Below are 24,407 nucleotides of genomic sequence, written 5' to 3'. Positions count from 1 at the left end.
TCATGAGGTCATAAGGTACCGATTACAATGTCAAAAGATCCTATAAATAGTAAACTAGTATCCTAAGGTTTACAGAAATGAGTAAATGACAGAAAAATCCACTTCCGGGCCCACTTGGTGTGTGCTTGGGCTGAGCAATGAAGCAATTTCGTGTAGAGACCTTTTCTGGAGTTAAACGCCAGCTTTCATGCCAGTTTTGGCGTTTAACTCCAAGTTTTATGCCAGTTCCGGCGTTTAACGCTGGAATTTCTGTAGGTGACTTTGAACGCCGGTTTGGGCCATCAAATCTTGGGCAAAGTATGGACTATCATATATTGCTGGAAAGCCCAGGATGTCTACTTTCCAATGCCGTTGAGAGCGCGCCAATTGGGCTTCTGTAGCTCCAGAAAATCCTCTTCGAGTGCAGGGAGGTCAGAATCCAACAGCATCTGCAGTCCTTTTCAGTCTCTGGATCAGATTTTTGCTCAGAACCTTCAATTTCAGCCAGAAAATACCTGAAATCACAGAAAAACACACAAACTCATAGTAAAGTCCAGAAAAGTGAATTTTAAATAAAAACTAATAAAAATATAACAAAAACTAACTAAAAGATACTAAAAACATACTAAAAACAATGCCAAAAAGCGTATAAATTATCCGTTCATCAGACTCCCCCATTGCCTCTGTAAGTAATCATTTTTGTATAAACTCACCGTCAATCCCGTCTGTCACATTATTAATAGCATAGTACACAACCCTTCAGCCCTTCCTGTCTATTCTAAGGTTACATTGCCAAGATTTGCATTTATCGCTACTTCTGTGCAATCAATACAGTGGACGTTTCCCCATAACTTTTCTTTGTTTACCGATAAAACCACCAGGGGCATTATTATCTTCATTTTTCAAGGAATAACAGATATACACTATTTAAACATATTAAAATGTATTAATTTATTTATTTAAAACTAATTTTTTTATTAAAAAAATTGAACTTTTTAAAGAAAGTAATCAAAATAAAGAAATACGAAACAACTTTATATAAATGCACTAGTAAGGCCGTCAGAACCACTCGTCAGTTGTTTTAATCCATACCTTCTTCTCTAACCTCTCTGTCTGGAGAAAAATCCTTGCTTGAAGAGTCTTTGTCGTCCAGCAGACCTCTCCGTATTCATTGGAGAAAATGTCGTAGGAATCCCTCACCAACTATGATGTTAGTCCCGATGACCTCACGGAACTTTCGACCACAGATCTCATCGAGACCCTCCATTGGAGGGAGATATTTTTTAGGGATATACTTCAAATGAAAAAAGTAGAACTAAGGCAGGCGAGGCTGGCGACAATTACTGCGAAGGTCAAGGCAGGGGATAAGGCAGCATGAACTGGAGGAAGCTCTCCAGTTGCAAGAGAAGTTGCGCATGGAGCTGGAACAACATCAAACGACCATTCGCCAACTGGATGACTAGCAGTGGTGGAAATTAGCAAATTAAAAATTATTAAGGAAAACAGCGTTGCAAGTACAGCTCTTAACCAGCAAAATTCCACTTGTCAATTTAGAAAAGAGTTGTCACAAATTTAAGAATAAGATTACTGGGAGTATGAGTCCTAGGTCGTCTCCCAATGAGTTGCAGAAAGATGTGCTATTTTATTAATCAGAGGTTTTCCAAAATGTTTTTGAAGTTGATAAATAGGAAATTAAATTGGAGAATTTATGTAATTCAAATAAAAAAACCTTGACCGGGAGAAGATTAATCAGAAGTTCTATCCTTGTTGAAATTTTCTCAAGATCAATTAATAATTAGTAGATGTTTCTACTTAGTTCACCCTCACTAATTTAGGGAAAAGTCAAGTAGTTGGGAGTCAACTTCTATTCACAAGTCCTAGTCCTCTCCCTTGGGAAGGATTAGAGTTAGTGACTAACCAGCCAACCAACAACGAACCAATTACAATTGAACTCTTGAGTATCCCAACTCAAGGTTCTCCTTTTAATCCACTCCCAATCAAGTTAGAGAACTACTCTATTATCATAAATATGGACTTTACAAAATTAACGAGAGAATAAAAAGAAGACATGATAAATAATAATCAAAAGATCAATTAAAAATAAAATAGTTCTCGCATTAATAAATCTCAACAAGTCATAAAAGCTTCCCAATTGTAGCTCTGAATAAGGATTAAAAATATAAAGGAGTAAATAAGATAAAGAAAACAAACTAGAATAATCAATTCCAGAGGTAGACTCTTCTCAATAACTAAAGCAAAACAATCAAATTCTAAACTATGAGTGTAAAAGAAAAACCTAGAGGAAGAGGTAGAATTCTCTCTCTAGATTCAAAAACTAAAACTAAAATTATGCGGAATGCGAATCGTCCCTAGTCTCTGCATGTTCTATGGCTCTAATCTGCGTTTTTGGGACGAAAACTGGGTTAAAATGCGGCCCAAAATCCACGCCAGCGATTTCTGTAAATTCTACAGATTGCGCACGTCACGCGACCATGTCGTCCACGCATTCGCGTCATCTAGCGTTTTCCCTTACCAGCGTGCGTGTCGTCCACGCATTCGCGTCACTAGTGCAGATTCCAATCCACGCGCTCACGTCAGGCACGCGTTCGTGCTGCTGTGATTTTCTCTAATTCGCGCAGATGCGTGAGCCATGCGTCCGCGTCACTTCTCGCTGGTCATCTCCTCAATTTCTTGTGTTCGTTCCATTTTTGCAAGCTTCCTCTCTATTCTCTAAGCCATTCCTGCCCTATGAAGCCTGAAACACTTAACACACAGATCACGGCATCGAATGGTATAAAGGAGAATAAAAATATACAATTAAAAGGTCTTTAGGAAGCAAGTTTTCAATCATAGAACAATTTTGGGAAGGACTTGTAATATCATGCTAATCATATGAAAAAACGGGTGAAAGACTTGATAAAACCACTCAATTAAACACAATATAAATCATAAAATAATGGTTTATCAATGACAAAGCAAACGAATTGAAGCGAAAAATTGCCGATCTTCGTCAAAGGGAACAGCAACAGATGGCACCGTGGCGTGAAGTGGAAGGCAGGCTCGAGGTTGTGGAGATCAAGCTAGGGTTATTGGCCCGCCAATTGTATGGTCAAGCTCCGCTGACGGCACAGGGGTCTAACGATCAGGAGCCCGCCGGGCAGAATGGAGACGATGTCGGGGGTATATGACCTACGACTTCTATGTTTCAAATCTTTATTTGCTTTGTCTCTTTAGCCGTCCTTTTGTTGTTCTGTAATCCCTACCTAAAACTCTGTTTTTCGTTTTTCTTCCAGGTGAAGCTATGAAATAATGCATGAACAAAAAATGCGAATTAATTATGTTAATTTATTGGATCAAACTGCCATTTTTTCAACCAAGAAATAGTTCTTTTAACAAATCGTCAGTTGCTAGCCATTGTATTGGCAGATTAGATAAAGTTACATAAAGATAACCCTACAACAGTTCATTCGGGGGCAGATTGATAAGAGTGATAAACAACCACGTTCAATAAAATCTAAACATCTCCAAGAAAATCCTGACCTTGTAATCCGCTAGGCAGTGCACACACGAGACACAGGACACATCATTCACACAAGCCATGGTGCCGCGGGTAGGGCAAGTGGTGGACCGACAAGCCACGGCATGTCCAGGATCCGATGGTCTCTCGTCAACCCACCGCTCTCAGAAAATGTCCGCGAAGAACTCCCTGCACCTTTCGACCTTTTCAGAAGTACGGATAGACTCTAACATTTCAACACCATTTAGCACTTCTTCTTCGTTCTCGTGATCACACAGTAGCAACATGGCAAACAGGTAACCTGCTTCGACGCTGCTCTCTGTCGAGGCCCTAGGAAGCAGTTCCATCCCAATGCCACGATGGGCAATCCAGAAATACTCCGTCAACCCCTATCGGAGTATAGCATCCGCATTTTCTGCTTCAACGCAGTGATTGAAGGACTTCCTTTCTGACCAGTCAAGGTAAAATAAAAAGGACACTAACGGTATAACCCGCATCGTCGCATGTTTGTACACAGCTTTGGAACTCGCTGCATCCAGAAAAACCTTGCAACTCGCCTGCATGTTGAATAGATCATGAATCGAATTCGATGCAACCTTAGTGGCAATCCTCACCCATATATCGGGAGGAAGAATATTCAGCGGACATTCATGCTCGACGGGCACATTCCCTTCCTTTCTGGTTGTCCTGGTAGATCCAGCCATTTGCAAGGGCTCGGCAGAGGCTGGAAGTACTACCACAAAAACGGTGTTTAGCCACCAAATTTTAACTACGAACACTAAATTGTGATAAAAATAAATGAGCACGTCTTCTATTTATCACGAAACATTACGACAGTGGCTAAAATTTAATCTTTTGCTACAAACAATATTTTTCGTAGCTGTATTTCTTACTTACATTAACGTACCATAGCTATTCTGTCTTGAATAAATTAATTTTTTAAATAAATTTATTAATGTATAGTATCATTTTTTTAATATTCTAACATTAACACATATTTATGAAATTAAATCTAAAAATATAAAAAAATGAATTTAGATAAAATAAAAAATTATAAAAATAAAGATAATATTCTAATATTTGAGTTAATTATAAAGATAAAATTTATTTAACTAAAATAATATAATTTGAATAGATAATAAAAAGTTCAATAATTTGTAAGTATAAAAAATTTTTTGGTTTTTATTAAAAATAAATTATTTATCATTTTTTGAATTTAAAAAAATGAGAATAAGTTAAAAAAATTAGTCTTTATTTATATGGTTTAGTACGTACTATATATTTTTGTGAGTACTGTACTCTTATTATATGTATAATTATCTTTTTAAAAATTATTTTGTGAAATTATGAATTAAATTTTTTATTTTTACTATTATTTAATTGGTATATTCCATTAATTAATTATTTTACAATTATTTTCAGTTATAAAAAAATTAATACTAATTAATTTATGAATCACTTGTATAAAAGTTTGAAATTTTATTAAGTAACAAAAAAATTAATTTATAAAATTTCTTATAACAATTTTATCTGATAATTAATTTGTCTAATGCAATAAAATTTTAGTAACTAATTTAGTAATTAAAATTTATTAAACATTAAAATTTTCAGGTAAAAGTATTTACAAAATTTACTTAATGTATAACTCTTGTTATATTGTTTCATGTATAATAGGTAAATAATTAAATAATAGTATATTGTTTAAATCATCAACTATCAACTGCATGAAATGAGAGATTGTAAAGGTCATATATTTATTAAAGTAGTTTTTTGGTTATTTATTGTTATTGTAATAAAAATTAAAGATAAAAATATTACAAAATCAAAATTTAAATTTAAATTTTTTATTATATTTGACCATTAAAAAATAAATAAATAACTATTATATTAAAAATAAAATAATTTAAGGTATATTTAGTAGATAATAAACAGTAGGATGAAAGAAATATTCTTAAGATTAAAGAAAGTTAAAAGACAATTTAAACAACATTGGTCAAGCTGAATTTTTAAAATTTAAAATTTTAATGTGCGCTTAACTTCTGAAGTAGTTTTTGGCGGAAAGTTAAAATAATCACGGACAAATTTTAATATAACTTTTCATCATTCACGTTGTCTTTTAACTCCTACTTTTCTACAGCACCTTAAAAGCACTCTCTTTAACCACACTATATGAACCCTATCATATGATAGGGTATCCTCCAAACTCAAAATACCGATTTTTTCTTTTTTATTTGTTAGTTTTTTTAGTAGATTTTTTCGTGAAACAAAAACATAATAATTCAGAAGAGACCTTTTTAGCAGAATTACGATAACACAGAATATCAACAACAATGAAGAATTTGCAGAAGGTTTGGGTGAAATAAGTCTCAACCAGTACCTACCAGAAAAGATTATAATGACCCTTTAGTTGTGAATGTCAAAGGTATATGAAATTTCAATTTTTTTTACGTGATTTTTTGAATTCTAATATTTAGTTTATTTTTTTTTTATTCAATTTTATATTCATTGCAGACACTTCTATGGGAGAAATTACAACTGGCAAAAGGACGACAATTCAAGTTTGGCATTTGAAAATGGATGAAAAAGACATTATGGAACTTGATGGGCATGGACAAAGTCGAGATAATGACGTAAATTTATTGATACAATTTCTGGGTGTAATGGCTCGTAGAGCAACACTGTAAATTGAAAAGGTCTTTGGTGTTGAAAATGTATGATGTGTGATAAATTTAGAGAAACTGGATGAAACTTTAGAGAAAAAGCTATGGATATGGCAATTTTGTACAAATTTTTGTTATCAAAATACAGTGATAAAGTGCCTAGTTTATCCAGTGATATGTTAGACATTTAATTGATATATTTAATAAGTAATAGTTGAAATTTTAAATATATTTAATCTAGAAGGGATTAGAATTTATTTTATTTATGTTAAATTTTTTTTATTTCTTATTATATATAAGTTTAGACTTGTATTATTATTATTATTATTATACTGAATTCTTATTAGTATTTTTTTATGGAAAAATGTTAGATATTATATGTTTAAAAAGTTTGCTTTTTGTTATTAATGTAATATATATAAATATAATTTTAATTTAATAAAATTATTCAATTAGAGCAAATTAGCACAAATTAGTCCTGAATTTTATGTGAAAAATATAGTGAGTTAGCCACAAAAATAGTGTGATTAAATAATCCAACATTAGCCACAAAAAAAATGTGGCTGAAAAACCCGACGTGCACAAATTAACTACGGATGAAGTGTAGTAGAATTATACTTTTTTATTTAATTATTCTTATTTAGCCACGGCATTATGCGTGGACAATGATATACAAATCGTGGCTCTTTGAAGGTCTCCAAGATGTTTAAAATTGTGGCTAATAATGCTAAAATTGTGGCAAATTGAAAATGCAACCCCCCGATTAGCCACAAATATTTTTTCGTGGCCAATGTATAGTTGCTACGGTTATCTTAGAGTTTAGCCACAATTTTTTTCGTGGCTAAACCCCTTATTTCTTGTAGTGAGGGGGTTGTTGGGGGATTATCGAAAACTATTAACAGGAGAAATGACCGCCAATTAAGAGACTGATGTAAACTTTTATATATTATTATTATCATTTAAACTTATCCGTTATCGCAATAATACCAATTTCCAAAATGTGTATATCCTCTCAACTATAACATTTATTTTTTATCCTATAAAAGTTAATTTATATATAATATATATGTATATAATATATTATATTATCGGTTAGAAAAAATTATATATTATATTATATACTCGAATTAATTATTATATACTGCCATTAATTATATTATATTAATACATTTACTATATGTACTTATACCCATATTTATCTATCAAACAGCAGTGGGCAGTCTCGTTTTCATTTTTTAATTTGCCTCGATATCCGGAAATGGATAACGTTAATGATGTTTTGGTTGTTTGCAATTTTATTTAAGCTCATCGATAACAGTTAATATTAAAAAATATCAGATAAAACAATTAAATACACATTGTAATCGTGTATATTAAGGAATTTTAACCCGATTAAAAAATCGTAAATGGTCAAATTAAATTAAATTAACGAATTAAATGATAAATTTTTTATTTGCAATTAATTGTATTCAATTTAATATGTTGATTGACATAATAAACCATTTTTTTTCTATCTAAGTGGGTGCAAGTACACCCCTAGTCTTGACCCTGGTATCCCTACACCCCTGCTTCTGAACCTACTTCCACGTGAACTACACGCTTACGCCTGAACGTGGGGTTCGCGTGCCAGTACACCTCTGGTACTCCGTTGGAGTTCTTCAATTTACTTTTCCAGTTCTGAGCATCCAGGCGAGGGAAAACCCCTAAACCACTTTACACCATCAAGCATAACCAATTCAAACAAACTAAGATCTATCCACGCACGAAAACGGAAACATAATAAAAATATATTTAATATGAGGATAACCATGCATAAATTCTTAACAAAAGTGGGGATAATGCTTCATACGGTAAGCCATATATGAGAAGCATAAAAAACAAACTTGGAAAACACAAACCCCAAAATAGAAATTTTTTATTCGAATGCAAACAACTCCCGGAACACCCGAACCTCGTAATCGGCTAGGCACTGCACACACGAGACGCAGGATAAATCTTCCACATCACCCATGGTACCTTCGATGCGGCAACTGGTGGACCGACAAACCTCGGGCAGTCCAGGATCTAACGGCTTAACCTCCACCCACGGACCTGCGAATACCTGCATGAAGACCTATCTGCACCTTTCGGGAGACCCAGAATCACGTACAATCTCAAAAAATTCAAGTCCCTTTTGCATGTGCTCTTCGTCTTCCTTGGCATAAGACAGTAGCAGCATCGCACACATGTAACAGGCTTCTAGGTCACCCCTAGTTGCAACCATAGCCAGAGTATCCATTCCACCGACGCAGTGACCAATCCAGACAAATTCAATCATCCCCACCCAGAGTAGGGCAGCCGAATTTCTTGCCTCCGCGCAACATTCTATGAAAATGTGTTCAGGTCAGCCATAGTAGTATAAAAAGAATGCAATCGGCAAGTCCAACATCGACGCCTCCTTGTAAACAGCGTCGGACCTTGCTACACCTAGAAACACCTTGCAAGTCGCCTGCATGTTGAAGAGATCCTTAATCGAATACGACACAACCTTTGTGGCAATCCTGACCCATATGTCGCGAGGAAGAATATTCAGCGGACATTCATACTCAATGGATATAGTCCCTTTCTCTCTGATCGTCTTGGCTGCGTTCCTTTTCTTTCTGTTCTTCATGGAACCTCCAGCCATTTGCAAGCAACTTGGGCCATGGGTTTCGGAAAATATCAAGACGACACACGACCACCAAAGAAACGTTTTGTGCTCATATTATATCCTTTTTTTTGTTAAAATGGTTCAATGCCTTGTAAGTTTCTTTACCGATTGTTCTGGAAAATATAAGATAATTAATTAATATAGGGGACGAACGAAATACTCGTTTTCATTTTTTTACTAGTTTTATCACTCATGCTAACCACGGAAGCGATGAATGCATGTTTTTTTATATACTTGCTTCCTTTACTTATATTGAGATTGTTATTGTTTTATTGTTATATTTTATTAAAATGAAGCCTTATATTTCATGTGATGTGATGTGTTAATTTAAACCTAAATAATTAAATAAGAAACCTTAGAAGTTGGAGCAGTTAACAAACCGAGCAAACAAAGGGACAAACAAATTTAGCATAATACAGAAATTTAAGAATACATTCTACTAAATAGATATTCCTAATTCGCTTAATACTTCTCGGTCAATGAAATTTACGGTGTATGTACCATCAAGTACAATGAACAAATATTTGCCTAAAAAATCGAGGTAGAAATATAAATGTAATGAAACTATAACGAATGAAAGATATTCACAATCTATCCATGGTCAACAAAATGAAGTAAAGACTTTCATCAGAGAAAACCAAGCAGAGAACTCATACTGAAGGATTTAGATCCTCTAAAGTTTGAATTTCACTTTAAAGCATACCTAAAAGTTGATATCTGATACGATGTGGAAAGGTGGGGAGAGGGTGGGGAATTACTCTCTAGAGTGAAATTCAAATTTTAGAGGATCTAAATCAGTGACAATGAGGCTCCTACTTATAAAGTATTAAGGAGTTTAACATTTTGAATGAGACTGCAAAATTAATTACAAAAAACTAAAAAATAAACAATAAAATAAAACATTATAAAATACATACATACTTCTCTCTATAGTTCTATTTATCTATTAAAATAGATACATTCTATGTATAGTAGTCTTTTATCCAAATACATTGATTTTCCAACACAATAATTTAATGTTGACTGTTTGATTTTTGTGTTATATTCAAATTAACTTTAGTTGCTTACTTTAATTACTCGCTGAATAAATGTCATCTTTTCTTTTTTTTTTCTTTCATCGGAATAATTTAAATTAACCTCTTATTTTCCTGAAAATAAACCCCATTATTGAGGCATTAGTTACGAAAAAAAGCATACCAATCAACTTTCTACTTTTATATATATATATATATATATATATATATATATATATATATATATATATATATATATGTACATGCCCGTTATTAACAACCCCAAACCCTACTAAGAATTAACCCTTCATCAGTTTTTCTCTGCCGTAACTCCTTATCTCAACTCTCTATCTACCCTTCTCCCTTATTGCCATATGTCGTCCTCTTCTCCCGAGAAAACGTCGCAGGAACCCGTCTGCGACCATGCTATTAGTCTCGACGACCTCGCGGAACTCTCGATCGACGCACTTATCGACATTGTCCGTTTAGATGAAAAGTCTGCAGATTATGACCTCGTTAAGGCCGCACTGGTCAAGAGGGAGGAGATGTTGAAGGCTAGACTTGTAATGACCAACGCATAACTGAAGCAGGCGAATATGGAGATGATGGCCGCCAAGTTCATTTTCGAGGCAAAGAAGGATGAACTGGAAGAAGAGGAGCAGGAAAGACGACGACTGAAAAGGGAGTTGAAAATAGCGCAGCGAAAGAATGACATGCTCCTTCACCAATTGGATGTCAAAGAAAAAGAATTGAAGGCAGAAATCGCCAAGCACCGTGAACGGGAACGGCTTGAGGCTCTATCGTGGCGTGACTTGGAATGCAGGATCGATGTTTTGGAGGAAAAGTAAAAGGTTTTGCTCCGTCGGGGTTGTCTTCCAGCCAAACAGAATGAAGACGCGGTCGGAGTTATTTGACCTGCTACACATGCTTGATATCTTAATGCCATGTTTTCCGTCGAGGCCTGTATGATCCTTTTATCTCCTTTGTTTGTTCTGCCTCCCGTTTGATCTTCTGTAGTGGAACTTAAACTCTCATAATATAATTATATCTACTTTCATCTGCCTGTTTTTAATTTCAAGTCATGTGACCTGTTGACACACAATTAGGGATTTATGTTACGATGGAGCCAAGTACCATTTCCACATCGTGATTTCGGACTATTTCTGCAATTATTTACATGTGCGTTATCAAATACGTGTTTGTCGATTTATCCTTCCTTGCATATTGGTATTACCCTACAGGCACCGCGTTTGATTGTCATGAATGTTTACGGGTTCCTTCTAATTTAAGGGCACGTACCGTCATTTTACACTAGATAATAAAACAAAGGAATGTAGACATAGTATCATTTTTATGACATCCTAATATTATATGAAATTATAGGAAATAAACACCGTTCAAATTAGATTATTTGGATGAACAATCTCGTGGTTCAATTGGAACATAGATGCATGTTCATTATTCAACATTTGTACAGATTTTATACACCATCGTCAATTATCATTGTGCATATAAAAATTATCTCGTACCCAATTTTTACCTGACCCCTTTCGGTGACTCCCTATTGCCTATCCAAGTTACCAGTTTTGTAAAAATTCACCGTCAAGGTCTTAGTACCCCAGCCTCAGAAAAAAAAACGAACGATGGTGTAAAAGGTTAATTGATTAAACAGACTTCTATCCATTCAAACATCACTTTAATAGTTCAAAGTTCAGATCATCCCACTCAAGAAGAAAGCATTATTTGGACTAATTTATAGCCAAGATACGCATTAATTATAAAAAACATTCCATACAAAAGGATGACACACATAAAAAGTAGCGCACAAAATTATCTATTAATTGGAATAAAATGATATATAATAATAACATAACTACAAAATAGCAACTCATAGTATGCCGGACAATGCACGCACAGAGCATGATCAGCACCTCCATCATCGGGGTTTAGAAAACTTCTTACATGTAAACAATCCCCAAGAACTTCCGCACCTTGTATTCAACCAGGCACTGGACACACGACACATTGGACAAATCGCTTGCAACATCCATGGCTCCACGGGTACGGCAACTACCAGAATGGCATGACACAAGCTCTTCTGGGTCTGCTGGGTTTATCTCCGACCACGGGCCAGCGAAGACCTGCGTGAACACCTCTCTGCACCTTTCGACTGCACCGGACTCACGGACCACACCGAAAAATTCGAATCCACGGCGGATCTCATCCTTGTCCCTGTCATCAAGCGACAGTAGCAGCATCGCAGAGAGGTAACAGGCCTCCACATCGCCCAACTCTGGTGCCTCGGTCAGGGTCTGCATACCACCTCTGTAGTGGCCATTGAAGAATAAATCAGCCATCCCGATCCGGAGCAGAGCGGCCAGATTCTGCGCTGTGGCGAATCAACACAAAAATCTCGTTGCAGGTCGCCCATAGTAGTCTAGGAAGCAAGCAATCAGCAAGACCAACACCAAGGCATGCCTGTATACGGCATCGAAATTGTATACAGCTGCAAATAACCTAAAACTTGCCTGCATGTTGAATAGATCCCCAATCGAATTCGATGCACCCATCGTGGCAATACTCGACCATATTTTGCGAGAAAGAAGATTCAACGGACATTCTTACTGAACGGATACGTCCACATTCTTTCTATCCTTTTGGGAACTTTCGGCCATTTACAAGGACTTCGTGGAGGGATTATTGAAGATTATACAGAGGATAGACGAATTTGTAAATGACCTTGTGGCATTTTGCTTTTTAATATACTAGCCATACTGCCATTGGGGGGGAGGGGGAGGGGTTGTGGTTCAGTACCGCATACGTTTCACTAGATGTTTTCTTCATTTACGGATGTGTCCAGATAAAACCAGGCATTAATACATGGACAGACACTTTTGTTAGCTGTTATATATTATTATAGTATAATTTGTACTTATCGCGACAGTATAATTATAATTATATTAATTAAAAAACATATATCCTATTTAACTGGAAACACATATTACAATTCCCTCTATAACCTTGTTATACAGTATACAGCAACCCTCTTTTGATATTAAAATTAAAAAGTTCACTGGATAACAATTTATAATGGGAATTAATTCTTGAAAAAAATTAAGTCTAAAAATATAATAAATTCATTGAAATTATTAGTGGTGATTTGATTGATTAAACAGTCTTCTGTGCAGAGTTCAGATCATATCCCACTCAAGATACGCATTAATTGAGTCGTGTGTGCCATCCACATAATTATGATAAATTAATTGATCAAACTGACAGTTTTTTAACAAATAAAATAAAATAAATTACACCATCAGTACGCATAGCAAGGGGTTAATAAAGGATCATAACAAATCGGCATTTGCTAGCCACTGTATTGGAGGATTACATAAAGATAAAGCCACAACAGTACAGTCGGGGGAGAATTGGAAAGAGTGGTCAACAGTCACGGCCATTCAGATGTGTTTAAACATTTCTTTTAAGAGCACCGTGGTATCTTTGCAAATGTTCCTCAAGAAATTGGTGTAGCTCTCAAGCTGCTCAGAAATACGATAAACCTCCATTATTTGAACACCCATTTGCACGTCTTCCTTGTCTTCATGATCAGACATTAGCAACATGGAACACAGGTAACCTGCTTCGACGCTGCCCTCCGTTGAGGCCATAGCAAGCAGTTCTATCCCTTTGTCACATCGGCCAAACCAGAGATACTTCACGAACCCATGTCGAAGTATAGCATCCACATTTTCTACTTCCATGCTGCAATTAAGGAATCTCCTTTCAGGCCCGTCGAGGTGAAGTAAAAAACATGCTAACGATTTATACGACATCGTCGCATGCTTGTATACAGCGTCTGAACCCGCCGCACCCAGGAACACCTTACACGTCACCTGCATGTTGAACAGATCCTTAATCAAATTCGATGCAACCATCGTGGCAATACTAGACCATATTTCACGAGGAAGAAGATTTAGCGGGCATTCATGCTGAACGGATACGTCCACTTTCTTAATGTTCTTCTGGGAACTTCCGGCCATTTGCAAGGACTTCGTGGAGGGATTATTAGAGATTATAAAGAGGATAGACGAATTTGTAATTGACCTTGTGGCATTTTTGCTTTTTAATATACTGTCATTGGAGGGGAGGGGTTGGAGGTTGTGGTTCAGTACCGCATACGTTTACCGATGCATTCAGATAGTATAATAATTATATTGATCAAAAAAGCATTTATCGTATTTAACTGGGAACCCATAAATTCCCTCCATAACCTTGCTATATGTTGTGATAAGGCATGAGATGGATGCCCATTTCCTATGTGGGGCTAATATTCTCAAGAATGAAGTATATTAAATGAGCATTAAATAAAGTTGAAAATGTAAGAGTAAACCAAAAAGCAATTCTTTCTCTCTTTATATTAAACTTTTCTCCTCCCTTTTTCATACGATACTAATATATAAGAGTAGTAAATATATAAGTTTCTTTTATTATTATATTAAGATAATTATATTAGTGGATATTAAAATTAGAGTCTTCTATTTATACTTATTTACTTTATATTTATTATATCTTCATTAGTTATTTATTTTACAATACTATACACCAACACTCTCTCCATATTAAAATTAAAAATTTCACTTGATTGCAATTTATAATGAGAATTAATTATTGATCAAAATTAATTTTAAAAATATAATAATTTCATTGAAATTAATAGTGGTGAATAAAACAAATGTTATTACTTTTTTATTTGCTTATTCAAGTACACCCCTATTCCTGTACCTAGAGTTCGTACTCTGCGTGTAGGTAAACCTCGACTGCTGTTGCACCATTCTAGTTGCTTTATTTGTTTACTATTCTATTTCTTAGCCTTTAGGTGAGAGAAAAATCCATAAACTGTATTCCACCATCAAGCCTAACCACCTCTCCCTCTGCAAGGTCTACCAGATCTCCTCTAACAGTCGGATGGCAATGCGAACAGAAGGTGGGTGGTACGTCGTCTTTAGAGGGAAGATACCCGAAATATACCCTAACTGCGAGATGACATCGGCTCAGGTGGATGGCTTTTCACGAAACCTGCTTCTTCATTATCAGAGTTACCAAGAGGCCGTGAATGCCTGGAATGACAACTTCCAGATGACTGCATCACCTGTTCCGGGGCTGGGCAGTGAGCTCCTGCCAGAGTCGGAGTTCAATCAATTTGTTCACGGTGGACGGCACGATACGACGGTGACGACGACTTCACCTGTACTGGGGCTGGGAAGCAAGCTCCCACCGGTGCCAAAGTTCAATTAATTTGTTCACGGTGGATGGCACGATACGACGGTGACGATGACTCCCGCGGCGGTACCAGGTGCATCTGGTAAGCGAAAAATTTGTTCTTGTGATGCCCCCACGTCTAGTCACTTGCGTCGGTATCAATGTGTTGCTAACAAAGTTACATCACTTGCAGCCATCCAATCGATTGAGGACCTACAATAGGCCGTTGCGTCAATCGAGTATCGTGTATCCCATATCAAGAGAGAGAGAGACAGGAACTCAAGACTCAACTGGAAAAAATCATACGGCAGCTGGCCGACATTTTGCTCGACAGGTAATGTCCCAGGTCTTAGGGGTCAGTGCAACAACGGGATGGAGTCACCGTAAACCGACCCCTCCCCTCCCCGGCAGCGTATGTGGTATTGTACTGTTCAGGTCTAGCATTGTACTGTTTAGGCCCAACACTAATATTGTACTATTTCTGGTCTGTTTGTTTTTTATTCGGCATGGCCTATTAGCTAATCAAGTTATGAAATAGTGCTTCCAAGTCCAAAAAAAAGTTATGAAATAGTACTTCTATCGAAGGTTATGGGTGTGAGCATTTAAAACATGGTGATATGCATCCGTTCGAATATGTCACTTGTCTGACCCACGAAAGTGGAAATTTACAAAGCCACCAAACTCAACCACCCGAATCATTAGCAATAAAATACATTCAAATTTGGTTACAACGAAGCTTCATTTGAACGTAAACAGACTAAAGGAATGTAACACCTCGAACTCTGCAAGGCAACGGACACACGACACACTCGACAAATCGTTGGCGGCACCCATGGTCCCGCGGGTCGGACACACGCTTGACCGGCAGACGACGGGCTTCCCTGGATCCGACGAGTTCACCCCAATCAGCGGATTTACGAACATCTGCCCGAAGAGTTCTATGCACATTTTGATTTTCCAAAAGCCACTATGCTGGCATACAGTTCAACCCCCCTGCCAGTGTCTGTCTCGTGCTTAACACCGGGCGTAAGTAGCAGCATCGCACACATGTAGCGCGCTTGGACATCGCCCGCATCGACGGCCGCAAGTAGGGTGTCGATCCTACCGTATCGGCCCATCTAGAAGAGTTCTCTCATCCCTATACGGAATATAGCGGCCAGATTTCCTGCGCGTGCGCTTCTATAGAGGAACCTGACGAGAGGATTTTTGCTAGTAAAGAATTTCATAGATATAATCACATTGTAAGTATAGTTCCTAAACCAACAGGGAATCCTTTCGTACAAAAGTTTTGGTTGTCACTAAAGCAAACTCAATAAAATTTATAACCGAAGTATTGAAACCTCGGGTCATCTCTCAAGGAATTACAGGGAAGTAAGATTTATTTTTGGTTATGGAAAAAGGTATATTTTTGGATTTTTGAAATCGGGAACAAGGAAATAAATTAACAATAAAGTAAATTAATTATTATAAAAACCATTGCAAGGTATAAGAACTGGAAATCTCATCCTAGTTATCCTTATCAGGTGTGATGAGAATTGTTTATTGCTCCCACTTAATTAACCCTTACTAAATAAAGGAAAGTCAAGTGGACTAATCAATTTGATTCCTCAAGTCCTAGTCAACTCCTATGAAAAAACTAGCTTTAGAGGGATCCAAATCAATCAGCAAATTCCAATTTTCAATCAACAGCTGAGTTTGATAACTCAAGTGTCACCAATTACTCAACCAAAGTAAAGGGAGAAGAAATCTAAATTAAATTAAAAGCATCCATAACATAAATAAAGGAAAGCAATTTTAAATCTGTAATACCTCAATTTATATTAAATATAAAATCAAATCTAACATGAGAATTCATAAATCAAAGTAATAGAATAAATAAAAATAGAAGAGAAACCAAAGTAAATGAACATTGAACCTGGAATGAAGAAGAAGTAAACCTAACCTAAGAGAAATCCTAAATCCTAAAAACTAAGGGAGAGGAGAGAGCCTCTCTCTCTAGAAAAACTACATCTAAAATTAAATTGTGAATAATGAATGTTGTCTCTATGAATGGATGGATTTCCCTACTTTATAGCCTCTAATCTGTGTTTTCTGGGCTGAAAACTGGGTCAAAAACAGCCCAGAAATTGCCCCCAGCGATTTCTGATACGTCCAACACGCGGCAAAGTCACGTGTACGCATCGTCCACACATACGCATCGTCCACGCATACACGTGGATTGAGTTTTCTCCAGGTCACACGTGCGCGTGATCCACGCGTGCGTGTTGCCTATCTTCAGAACAGCTATGGCAAATTATATATCGTTGCAAAGCCCCAAATTTTAGCTTTCCAATGCAACTAAAACCGTGTCATTTGGACATCTGTAGCTCAAGTTATGGTCGATTTAGAACCAAGAGGTCAGGCTGGACAACTTTAGCAGTTCCTTCAGTTTCTTGTATTCCTTCCGCTTTTGCATGCTTCCTTTCTATTCTCTAAGCCATTCATGTCCTGTAATCTCTAAAAACACTTAACACACATATCATGGCATCGAATGGTAATAAGAGGGGATTTAAACATAGCAAATTTAAGGCCAAAGAAGCATGTTCTCAATTATAGCACAAAGTTAGGAAGGAAAAATGTAAAATCATGCAAATAGTATGAATAAGTGTGAGATTAGTGGATAAAATCCACTCAATTAAGCACAAGATGTACCACAAAATAGTGGTGCATCAGAACCCATCCTCAGGACGGTCGTCGTCGTCATAACCGAACGCAACGGGTAGCTCCACCATGGAGGCCACCTTGTACACCGCAGATGAATGGGCTGCGTCCAAAAATACCTTGCAGGTCACCTGCATGTTAAACAAATCCTGGATCAAGGCCGACGCAACCCTTGCTGCAATTCTCACCCATATTTTGCGAGGCTGAAGATTCAGCGGACAGCCGCGTGGGGGCACTCCTTTCCCTTTCCTTCTCCCATATCCGGCCTTCTTTTCCCTTCTGCCTTTGTCGGAGGTTGCACCCAATTTCATCCTATTTAATTTAAAATTGTTGGACAGAGGGGAGGGGAAGGTTACAAGAGGACCGTCGTTAGTATGGAAGACCAGACGCGATGAAGGAACGCTGGGGAGGGAACTTATATACTGTAAAACACCTTACCAGATATGTCAGGTACCGTGCCACATACGCCTTCATTTACGCCCAATGTAACCAATGCTTCGTTTGTGGGTTTGGCACGGGAATCGAAGAGATCGTAAACGTAATTTTTAAAGCTGAGCATTGAAAAATAATTTTAAAAACAAAATTAATACCATATTAATGCGAAAGGTTAATTTAACTAATATCTAGTTAAATTGTTATCTCTTCCTTTTTTTTCTTCCATCGAACTAGTTTAAATATAAATCATTTATTTTCCAAAAAATAAACGAAGTACATTAATTACTCATTTTTTACAAAAAAAAAAGTATTCAAAGCAGCTTCCCACTTTACACTATATATGTATACGTGCCTGTTAATGACAAACCCTATCCCTCCTAACGCTTCTTTCCCAGTTCTTCTCTGTCGTAACTCCTTCTCTCACCTCTCTGTCTAGCCTTATCCCCATCCTTATTTCTGCCACCCTCCACTGCTCTCTCCACTGTAAACTTATAAGAAAATGTTGTAGGAGTCCGTCACCGACCACGCCATTAGTCCCGACGACCTCATGGAATAGTCGATCGCTTCTCTGATTGACATCGTCCGTACAGATGAAAAGTCCGCGGATTGTGACCTCGTTGAGGCCGCACTTGTCAAGAGGGAGGAGATTTGGGAGGCTTGACTTGAAAAGATCTCAGATGAGCTCTTGAACGTCAGTGTCGAGAGGTTAAAGTTAATGGTCAAGTTGAGGGAAAAGAAGGATCAACTGGAGGAAGAGGAGAAGGCACGACGCCGGGAGGAAAAGTTGCTACGCCACCGTTCGCCTACTGTATGACAAAGCAAACGAAATGATGGTGGAAAGCTCAAAGTGGCGTGACCTGGCACACAGGGTCGATGTTTTAGAGGTCAAGCACAAATTTTCCGTCAGGCAGGTGTTCAACCGAGCAGAGTGAAGACAGTGACAGAGGTATTTGACTTGGTGCATGATGAGCGGAAAATTTATACGCTTTTTGGCATTATTTTTAGTATGTTTTAGTTAGTTTTTATTATATTTTTATTAGTTTTTAGTTAAAATTCACTTTTCTGGAATTTACTATGAGTTTGTGTGTTTTTCTGTGATTTTAGGTATTTTCTGGCTGAAATTGAGGGACCTGAGCAAAAATCTGATTCAGAGGCTGAAAAGGACTGCAGATGCTGTTGGATTCTGACCTCCCTGCACTCGAAGTGGATTTTCTGGAGCTACAGAAGCCTAATTGGTGCGCTCTCAATTGCGTTAGAACGTGGACATTCTGGGCTTTCCAGCAATGTATAATAGTCCATACTTTGCCTGAGATTTGATGGCCCAAACAGGCGTTCCAAGTCAGCTCAAGAATTCTAGCGTAAAACGCCGGAACTGGCACAAGAATGGGAGTTAAACGACCAAACTGGCACAAAAGCTGGCATTTAACTCCAAGAAAAGTCTCTACACATGAAAGCTTCAATGCTCAACCCAAGCACACACCAAGTGGGACCGGAAGTGGATTTTTTATGTCATTTACTCATCTTTGTAAACCCTAAGCTACTAGTTCTCTACAAATAGGACCTTTTGCTATTGTATTTTATATCTTTGGATCACTTTAGATCTTTTGATCATCTTTGGACATCTAGTTCTTAGATTATGGGGGCTGGCCTCTCGACCAGGCCTAGACCTTGTTCTTATGTATTTTCAACGGTGGAGTTTCTACACACTATAGATTAAGGTGTGGAGCTCTGCTGTACCTCGAGTATCAATGCAATTACTATTGTTCTTCTATTCAATTCAGCTTATTCTTGTTCTAAGATATTCATTTGCACCTAAGAACATGATGAATGTCATGATTATGTGACGCTCATCATCATTCTCACTTATGAACGCGTGCCTGACAACCACCTCCGTTCTTCAAGCAAACAAGGCTTGAATGTTTATCTCTTGGATTCCTTAATCAGAATATTCGTGGTATAAGCTAGAATTGATGGCGGCATTCAAGAGAATCCGGAAGGTCTAAACCTTGTCTGTGGTATTCTGAGTAGGATTCAAGGATTGAATGACTGTGACAAGCTTCAAACTCCTGAAGGCTGGGCGTTAGTGACAGACGCAAAAGAATCACTGGATTCTATTCCAACCTGATTGAGAACCGACAGATGATTAGCCGTGCTGTGACAGAGCGCGTTGAACATTTTCACTGAGAGGACGGGACTGTAGCCACTGACAACGGTGATGCCCAACATACAGCTTGCCATGAAAAGGAGTAAGAAGGATTGGATGAAGACAGTAGGAAAACAGAGAGACGGAAGGGACAAAGCATCTCCATACGCTTATCTGAAATTCTCACCAATGAATTGCATAAGTATCTCTATCTTTATTTTATGTTTTATTCATCTTTTAGTCATTAATCCTCCATAACCATTTGAATCCGCCTGACTGAGATTTACAAGATGACTATAGCTTGCTTCATACCAACAATCTCCGTGAGATCGACCCTTACTTGCGTAAGGTTTATTGCTTGGATGACCCAGTGCACTTGCTGGTTAGTTGTGCGAAGTTGTGATAAAGAGTTGAGATTGCAATTGAGCGTACCATGTTGATGGCGCCATTGATGATCACAATTTCGTGCACCAAGTTTTTGGCGCCGTTGCCGGGGAATTAAATGTCCTAACTACAGTTTCGCATTTGTTCCCTGCAATAACAGTGGCAAGTTTTGATCCGGCAACAACACCAAGTTTTTGGTGCCGTTGCCGGGGATTGTTTGAGTTTGGACAACTGACGGTTCATCTTGTTGCTTAGATTAGGTATTTTTCTTCAGAATTTTTAAGAATGAATTCTAGAGTTTCAAGGTGATGTTTTCATCATCACCAAAGCTGATTGATTCTCATCAATTTAGCTCTTGAATGCAATGTCCTGCTGAAGCTTGGCTAGCCATGTCTAATTTCTTTAGACTAAAGTTTCAGACTAACATTGCATGATTCCTGGAATTCTTATTAAAAATTTTGAATCTCTTTATCATCTTTTCCATATAATTTTCGAAAAAGCAAAAAAAAAATTATAAAATCTTAAAACCAAAAATATTTTTATGTTTCTTGTTTGAGTCTAGTGTCTCATTTTAAGTTTGGTGTCCATTGCATGTTTCTATTCTTCTTGCATTTTATTTTTGAATTCAATCATGTGTCTTCATTGATCTTCAAGTTGTTCTTGATGATTTCCTTACTCTGATCTTTAAATTCTCTTGTCTTGAGTGTTTTGTTGTTTCTCATATGCATTCTCAATTTGTTAGTGTCAATAGTATACAAACTTCTAAGTTTGGTGTCTTGCATGCATTGTTTATTTGATCTTAGTGGCATTTTGATTATTCCTCATCATTAAAAATTCAAAAATTTTTTAATTTATGTCTTTTCAAGTCAATAATACAGAGAATTGAAGATTCAGAACATACAGCAGAGGAATTACACAGAAAAAGCTGGGCGTTCAAAACGCCCAGTGAAGAAGGAAAATTGGCGTTTAAACGCCAGTCAGGGTACCTGGCTGGGTGTTTAACGCCCAAAAGGATAGAGTTTTGGGCGTTAAATGCTAGAATGGATACCATTCTGGGTGTTTAATGCCAGGATGGCACAAGAGGGAAGATTTTGTTTTTAATTCAGATTTTTTCAAGTTTCCATAATTTTTCAAAATCAAATCTTTTTCAAATCATATATTTTCAATCGTATATTTTCAAAATCAATTTCTTTCCATTTTCAAAAATACTTGCTAACAATTAATGATTTGATCTAACATTTCAAGTATGTTGCCTTTTCTGTTGAGAAAGGTTTAATGTTTGAATCATATCTTTTAAATTTCTTGTTAGCCAAGTCATTAATTTTCAAAATCAAATCATTTTAAATTATTTTTCAAATCATATCTTCTCAATCATATCTTCTTAAAATTATATCTTTTCAATCATATCTCTTAATCACACTTTTCTCAAAATAGTTTTCAATCATATCTTTTTGATTTCTACTTTCAAAAAAATCTTTTTCAAAAATCATTTTATTTCTTTTCCAACTTTAATTTCGAAAATCATTCTTCAATTTTTCAAAATTTTTTTCAAAATCTTCTAATTTATTTTCAAAAATTTCTTCCCCTCTTCTCACATCCTTCTATTTATGGACTAACACTCCTCCTCAATGCACAATTCGAACTCTATCTCTCTTGATAAGTTCGAATTCTTCTACCTCTTCCTTCAATTTTTCTTTTTCTCTGACACCTCAAGGAATTTCTATACTGTAACATAGAGGATTCCATATTTTCTTGTTCTCTTCTCTTTCATATGAGCAGGAGCAAAGACAAAAGCATTCTTGTTGAGGCTGACTCTGAACCTGAAAGGACCTTGAAGCGAAAGCTACGAGAAGCTAAAGCACAATTCTCTGTAGAGGACCTAACAGAATTCTTCAAAAAAGAAGACATGGCAGCCGAAAACAACAACAATGCCAACAATGCAAGGAAGGTGCTGGGTGACTTTACTGCACCTACTCCCGACTTCTATGGGAGAAGCATCTCAATCCCTGCCATTGGAGCAAACAACTTTGAGCTTAAGCCTCAATTAGTTTCTCTAATGCAACAGAATTGCAAGTTTCATGGACTTCCATTGGAAGATCCTCATCAGTTTTTAGCTGAGTTCTTGCAAATCTGTGATACTGTCAAGACCAATGGGGTTGACCCTGAGGTCTACAGACTTATGCTATTCCCTTTTGCTGTAAGAGACAAAGCTAGGATATGGTTGGACACACAACCTAAAGAAAGCCTGAACTCTTGGGAAAAGCTAGTCAATGCCTTCTTGGCAAAGTTCTTTCCACCTCAAAAATTGAGTAAGCTTAGAGTGGAAGTACAAACCTTCAGACAGAAGGAAGGTGAATCCCTCTAGGAAGCTTGAGAAAAATACAAACAATTGATCAGAAAGTGTCCTTCTGACATGCTTTCTGAATGGAGCATCATAGGTATCTTCTATGATGGTCTGTCTGAACTGTCCAAGATGTCATTAGACAGCTCTGCTGGAGGATCTCTTCATCTGAAGAAGACGCCTGCAGAAGCTCAAGAACTCATTGAAATGGTTGCAAATAACCAATTCATGTACACTTCCGAAAGGAATCTTGTGAACAATGGGACAAATTAGAAGAAAGGAGTTCTTGAGATTGATACTCTGAATGCCATACTGGCTCAGAACAAAATATTGACTCATCAAATCAATATGATCTCTCAAAGTCTGTCTGGAATGCAAGCTGCACCAAGCAGTACTAAGGACGCTTCATCTGAAGAAGAAGCTTATGATCCTGAGAACCCTTCAATGAAAGAGGTGAATTACATGGGAGAACCCTATGGAAACACCTATAATCCTTCATGGAGAAATCATCCAAATCTATCATGGAAGGATCAACAGAGACCTCAACAAGGTTCCAACAATAATAATGGTGGAAGAAACATGTTTAGCAATGGCAAGCCTTTTCCATCATCTTCTCAGCAACAGACAGAGAATTCTAAGCAGAGCCACTCTGACTTAGCAACCATGGTCTCTGATATAATCAAAACCACTCAAAGTTTCATGACTGAAATAAGGTCCTCCATTAGAAACTTGGAGGCACAAGTGGGTCAGCTGAGTAAGAAAGTTACTGAACTCCCTCCTAGTACTCTTCCAAGCAATACAGAAGAGAATCCAAAAGGAGAGTGTAAGGCCATCAACATGGCCGAATTTGGAGAGGAGAAAGAGGTAGTGAGCGCCACTAAGGAAGACCTCAATAGATGTCCACTGGCCTCCAATGAGTTCCCTAATGAGGAACCATGGAAATCTGAGGCTCACACTGAGACCATAGAGATTCCATTGGATTTACTTCTGCCATTCATGAGCTCTGATGAGTATTCTTCCTCTGAAGAGGACGAAGATGTCACTGAAGAGCAAGTTGCTAAGTACCTTGGAGCAATCATGAAGCTAAATGACAAGTTATTTGGTAATGAGACTTGGGAGGATGAACCCCCTTTGCTCACCAAAGAACTGGATAACTTGACTAGGCAGAGATTACCTCAAAAGAGACAGGACCCTAGGAAGTTTTCAATACCTTGTACCATAGGCACCATGACCTTTGAGAAGGCTCTGTGTGACCTAGGGTCAAGCATAAACCTCATGCCTCTCTCTGTA

The 24,407-nt window shown here is 37.2% G+C and overlaps 2 protein-coding genes across 2 annotated transcripts; both read right to left on the bottom strand.

Moving 5' to 3' along the window:
- Positions 1 to 3,660: 3,660 nt before the first annotated feature.
- LOC130966704 (uncharacterized) lies at positions 3,661 to 4,200 on the bottom strand. Its single transcript, XM_057891521.1, has 2 exons — positions 3,988 to 4,200; positions 3,661 to 3,885 (listed from the first exon to the last, which is right to left on the bottom strand). The coding sequence occupies exons 1-2, from the start codon at positions 4,198 to 4,200 to the stop codon at positions 3,661 to 3,663; spliced, it is 438 nt and encodes a 145-aa protein (XP_057747504.1).
- A 9,113-nt stretch (positions 4,201 to 13,313) lies between these two features.
- Positions 13,314 to 13,895, bottom strand: LOC130966702 (uncharacterized). Its single transcript, XM_057891519.1, has one exon. The coding sequence runs from the start codon at positions 13,893 to 13,895 to the stop codon at positions 13,314 to 13,316; it is 582 nt and encodes a 193-aa protein (XP_057747502.1).
- Between the last annotated feature and the right edge of the window lie 10,512 nt (positions 13,896 to 24,407).

This window comes from Arachis stenosperma, chromosome 3 (genome assembly GCF_014773155.1).
Source record: "Arachis stenosperma cultivar V10309 chromosome 3, arast.V10309.gnm1.PFL2, whole genome shotgun sequence".
Lineage (NCBI taxonomy): Eukaryota > Viridiplantae > Streptophyta > Magnoliopsida > Fabales > Fabaceae > Arachis > Arachis stenosperma.
This window is presented reverse-complemented; position numbering and strand designations above follow the sequence as displayed.

Excerpts from the sequence above, each read along its gene's own strand:
- LOC130966704 (XM_057891521.1), bottom strand. The coding sequence starts at position 4,200 with ATGGCTGGATCTACCAGGACAACCAGAAAGGAAGGGAATGTGCCCGTC. Across the intron at positions 3,886-3,987 it reads ACAAACATGCGACGATGCGG|GGGTTGACGGAGTATTTCTG; the intron begins GTTATACCGTTA and ends ATACTCCGATAG.
- LOC130966702 (XM_057891519.1), bottom strand. The coding sequence starts at position 13,895 with ATGGCCGGAAGTTCCCAGAAGAACATTAAGAAAGTGGACGTATCCGTT.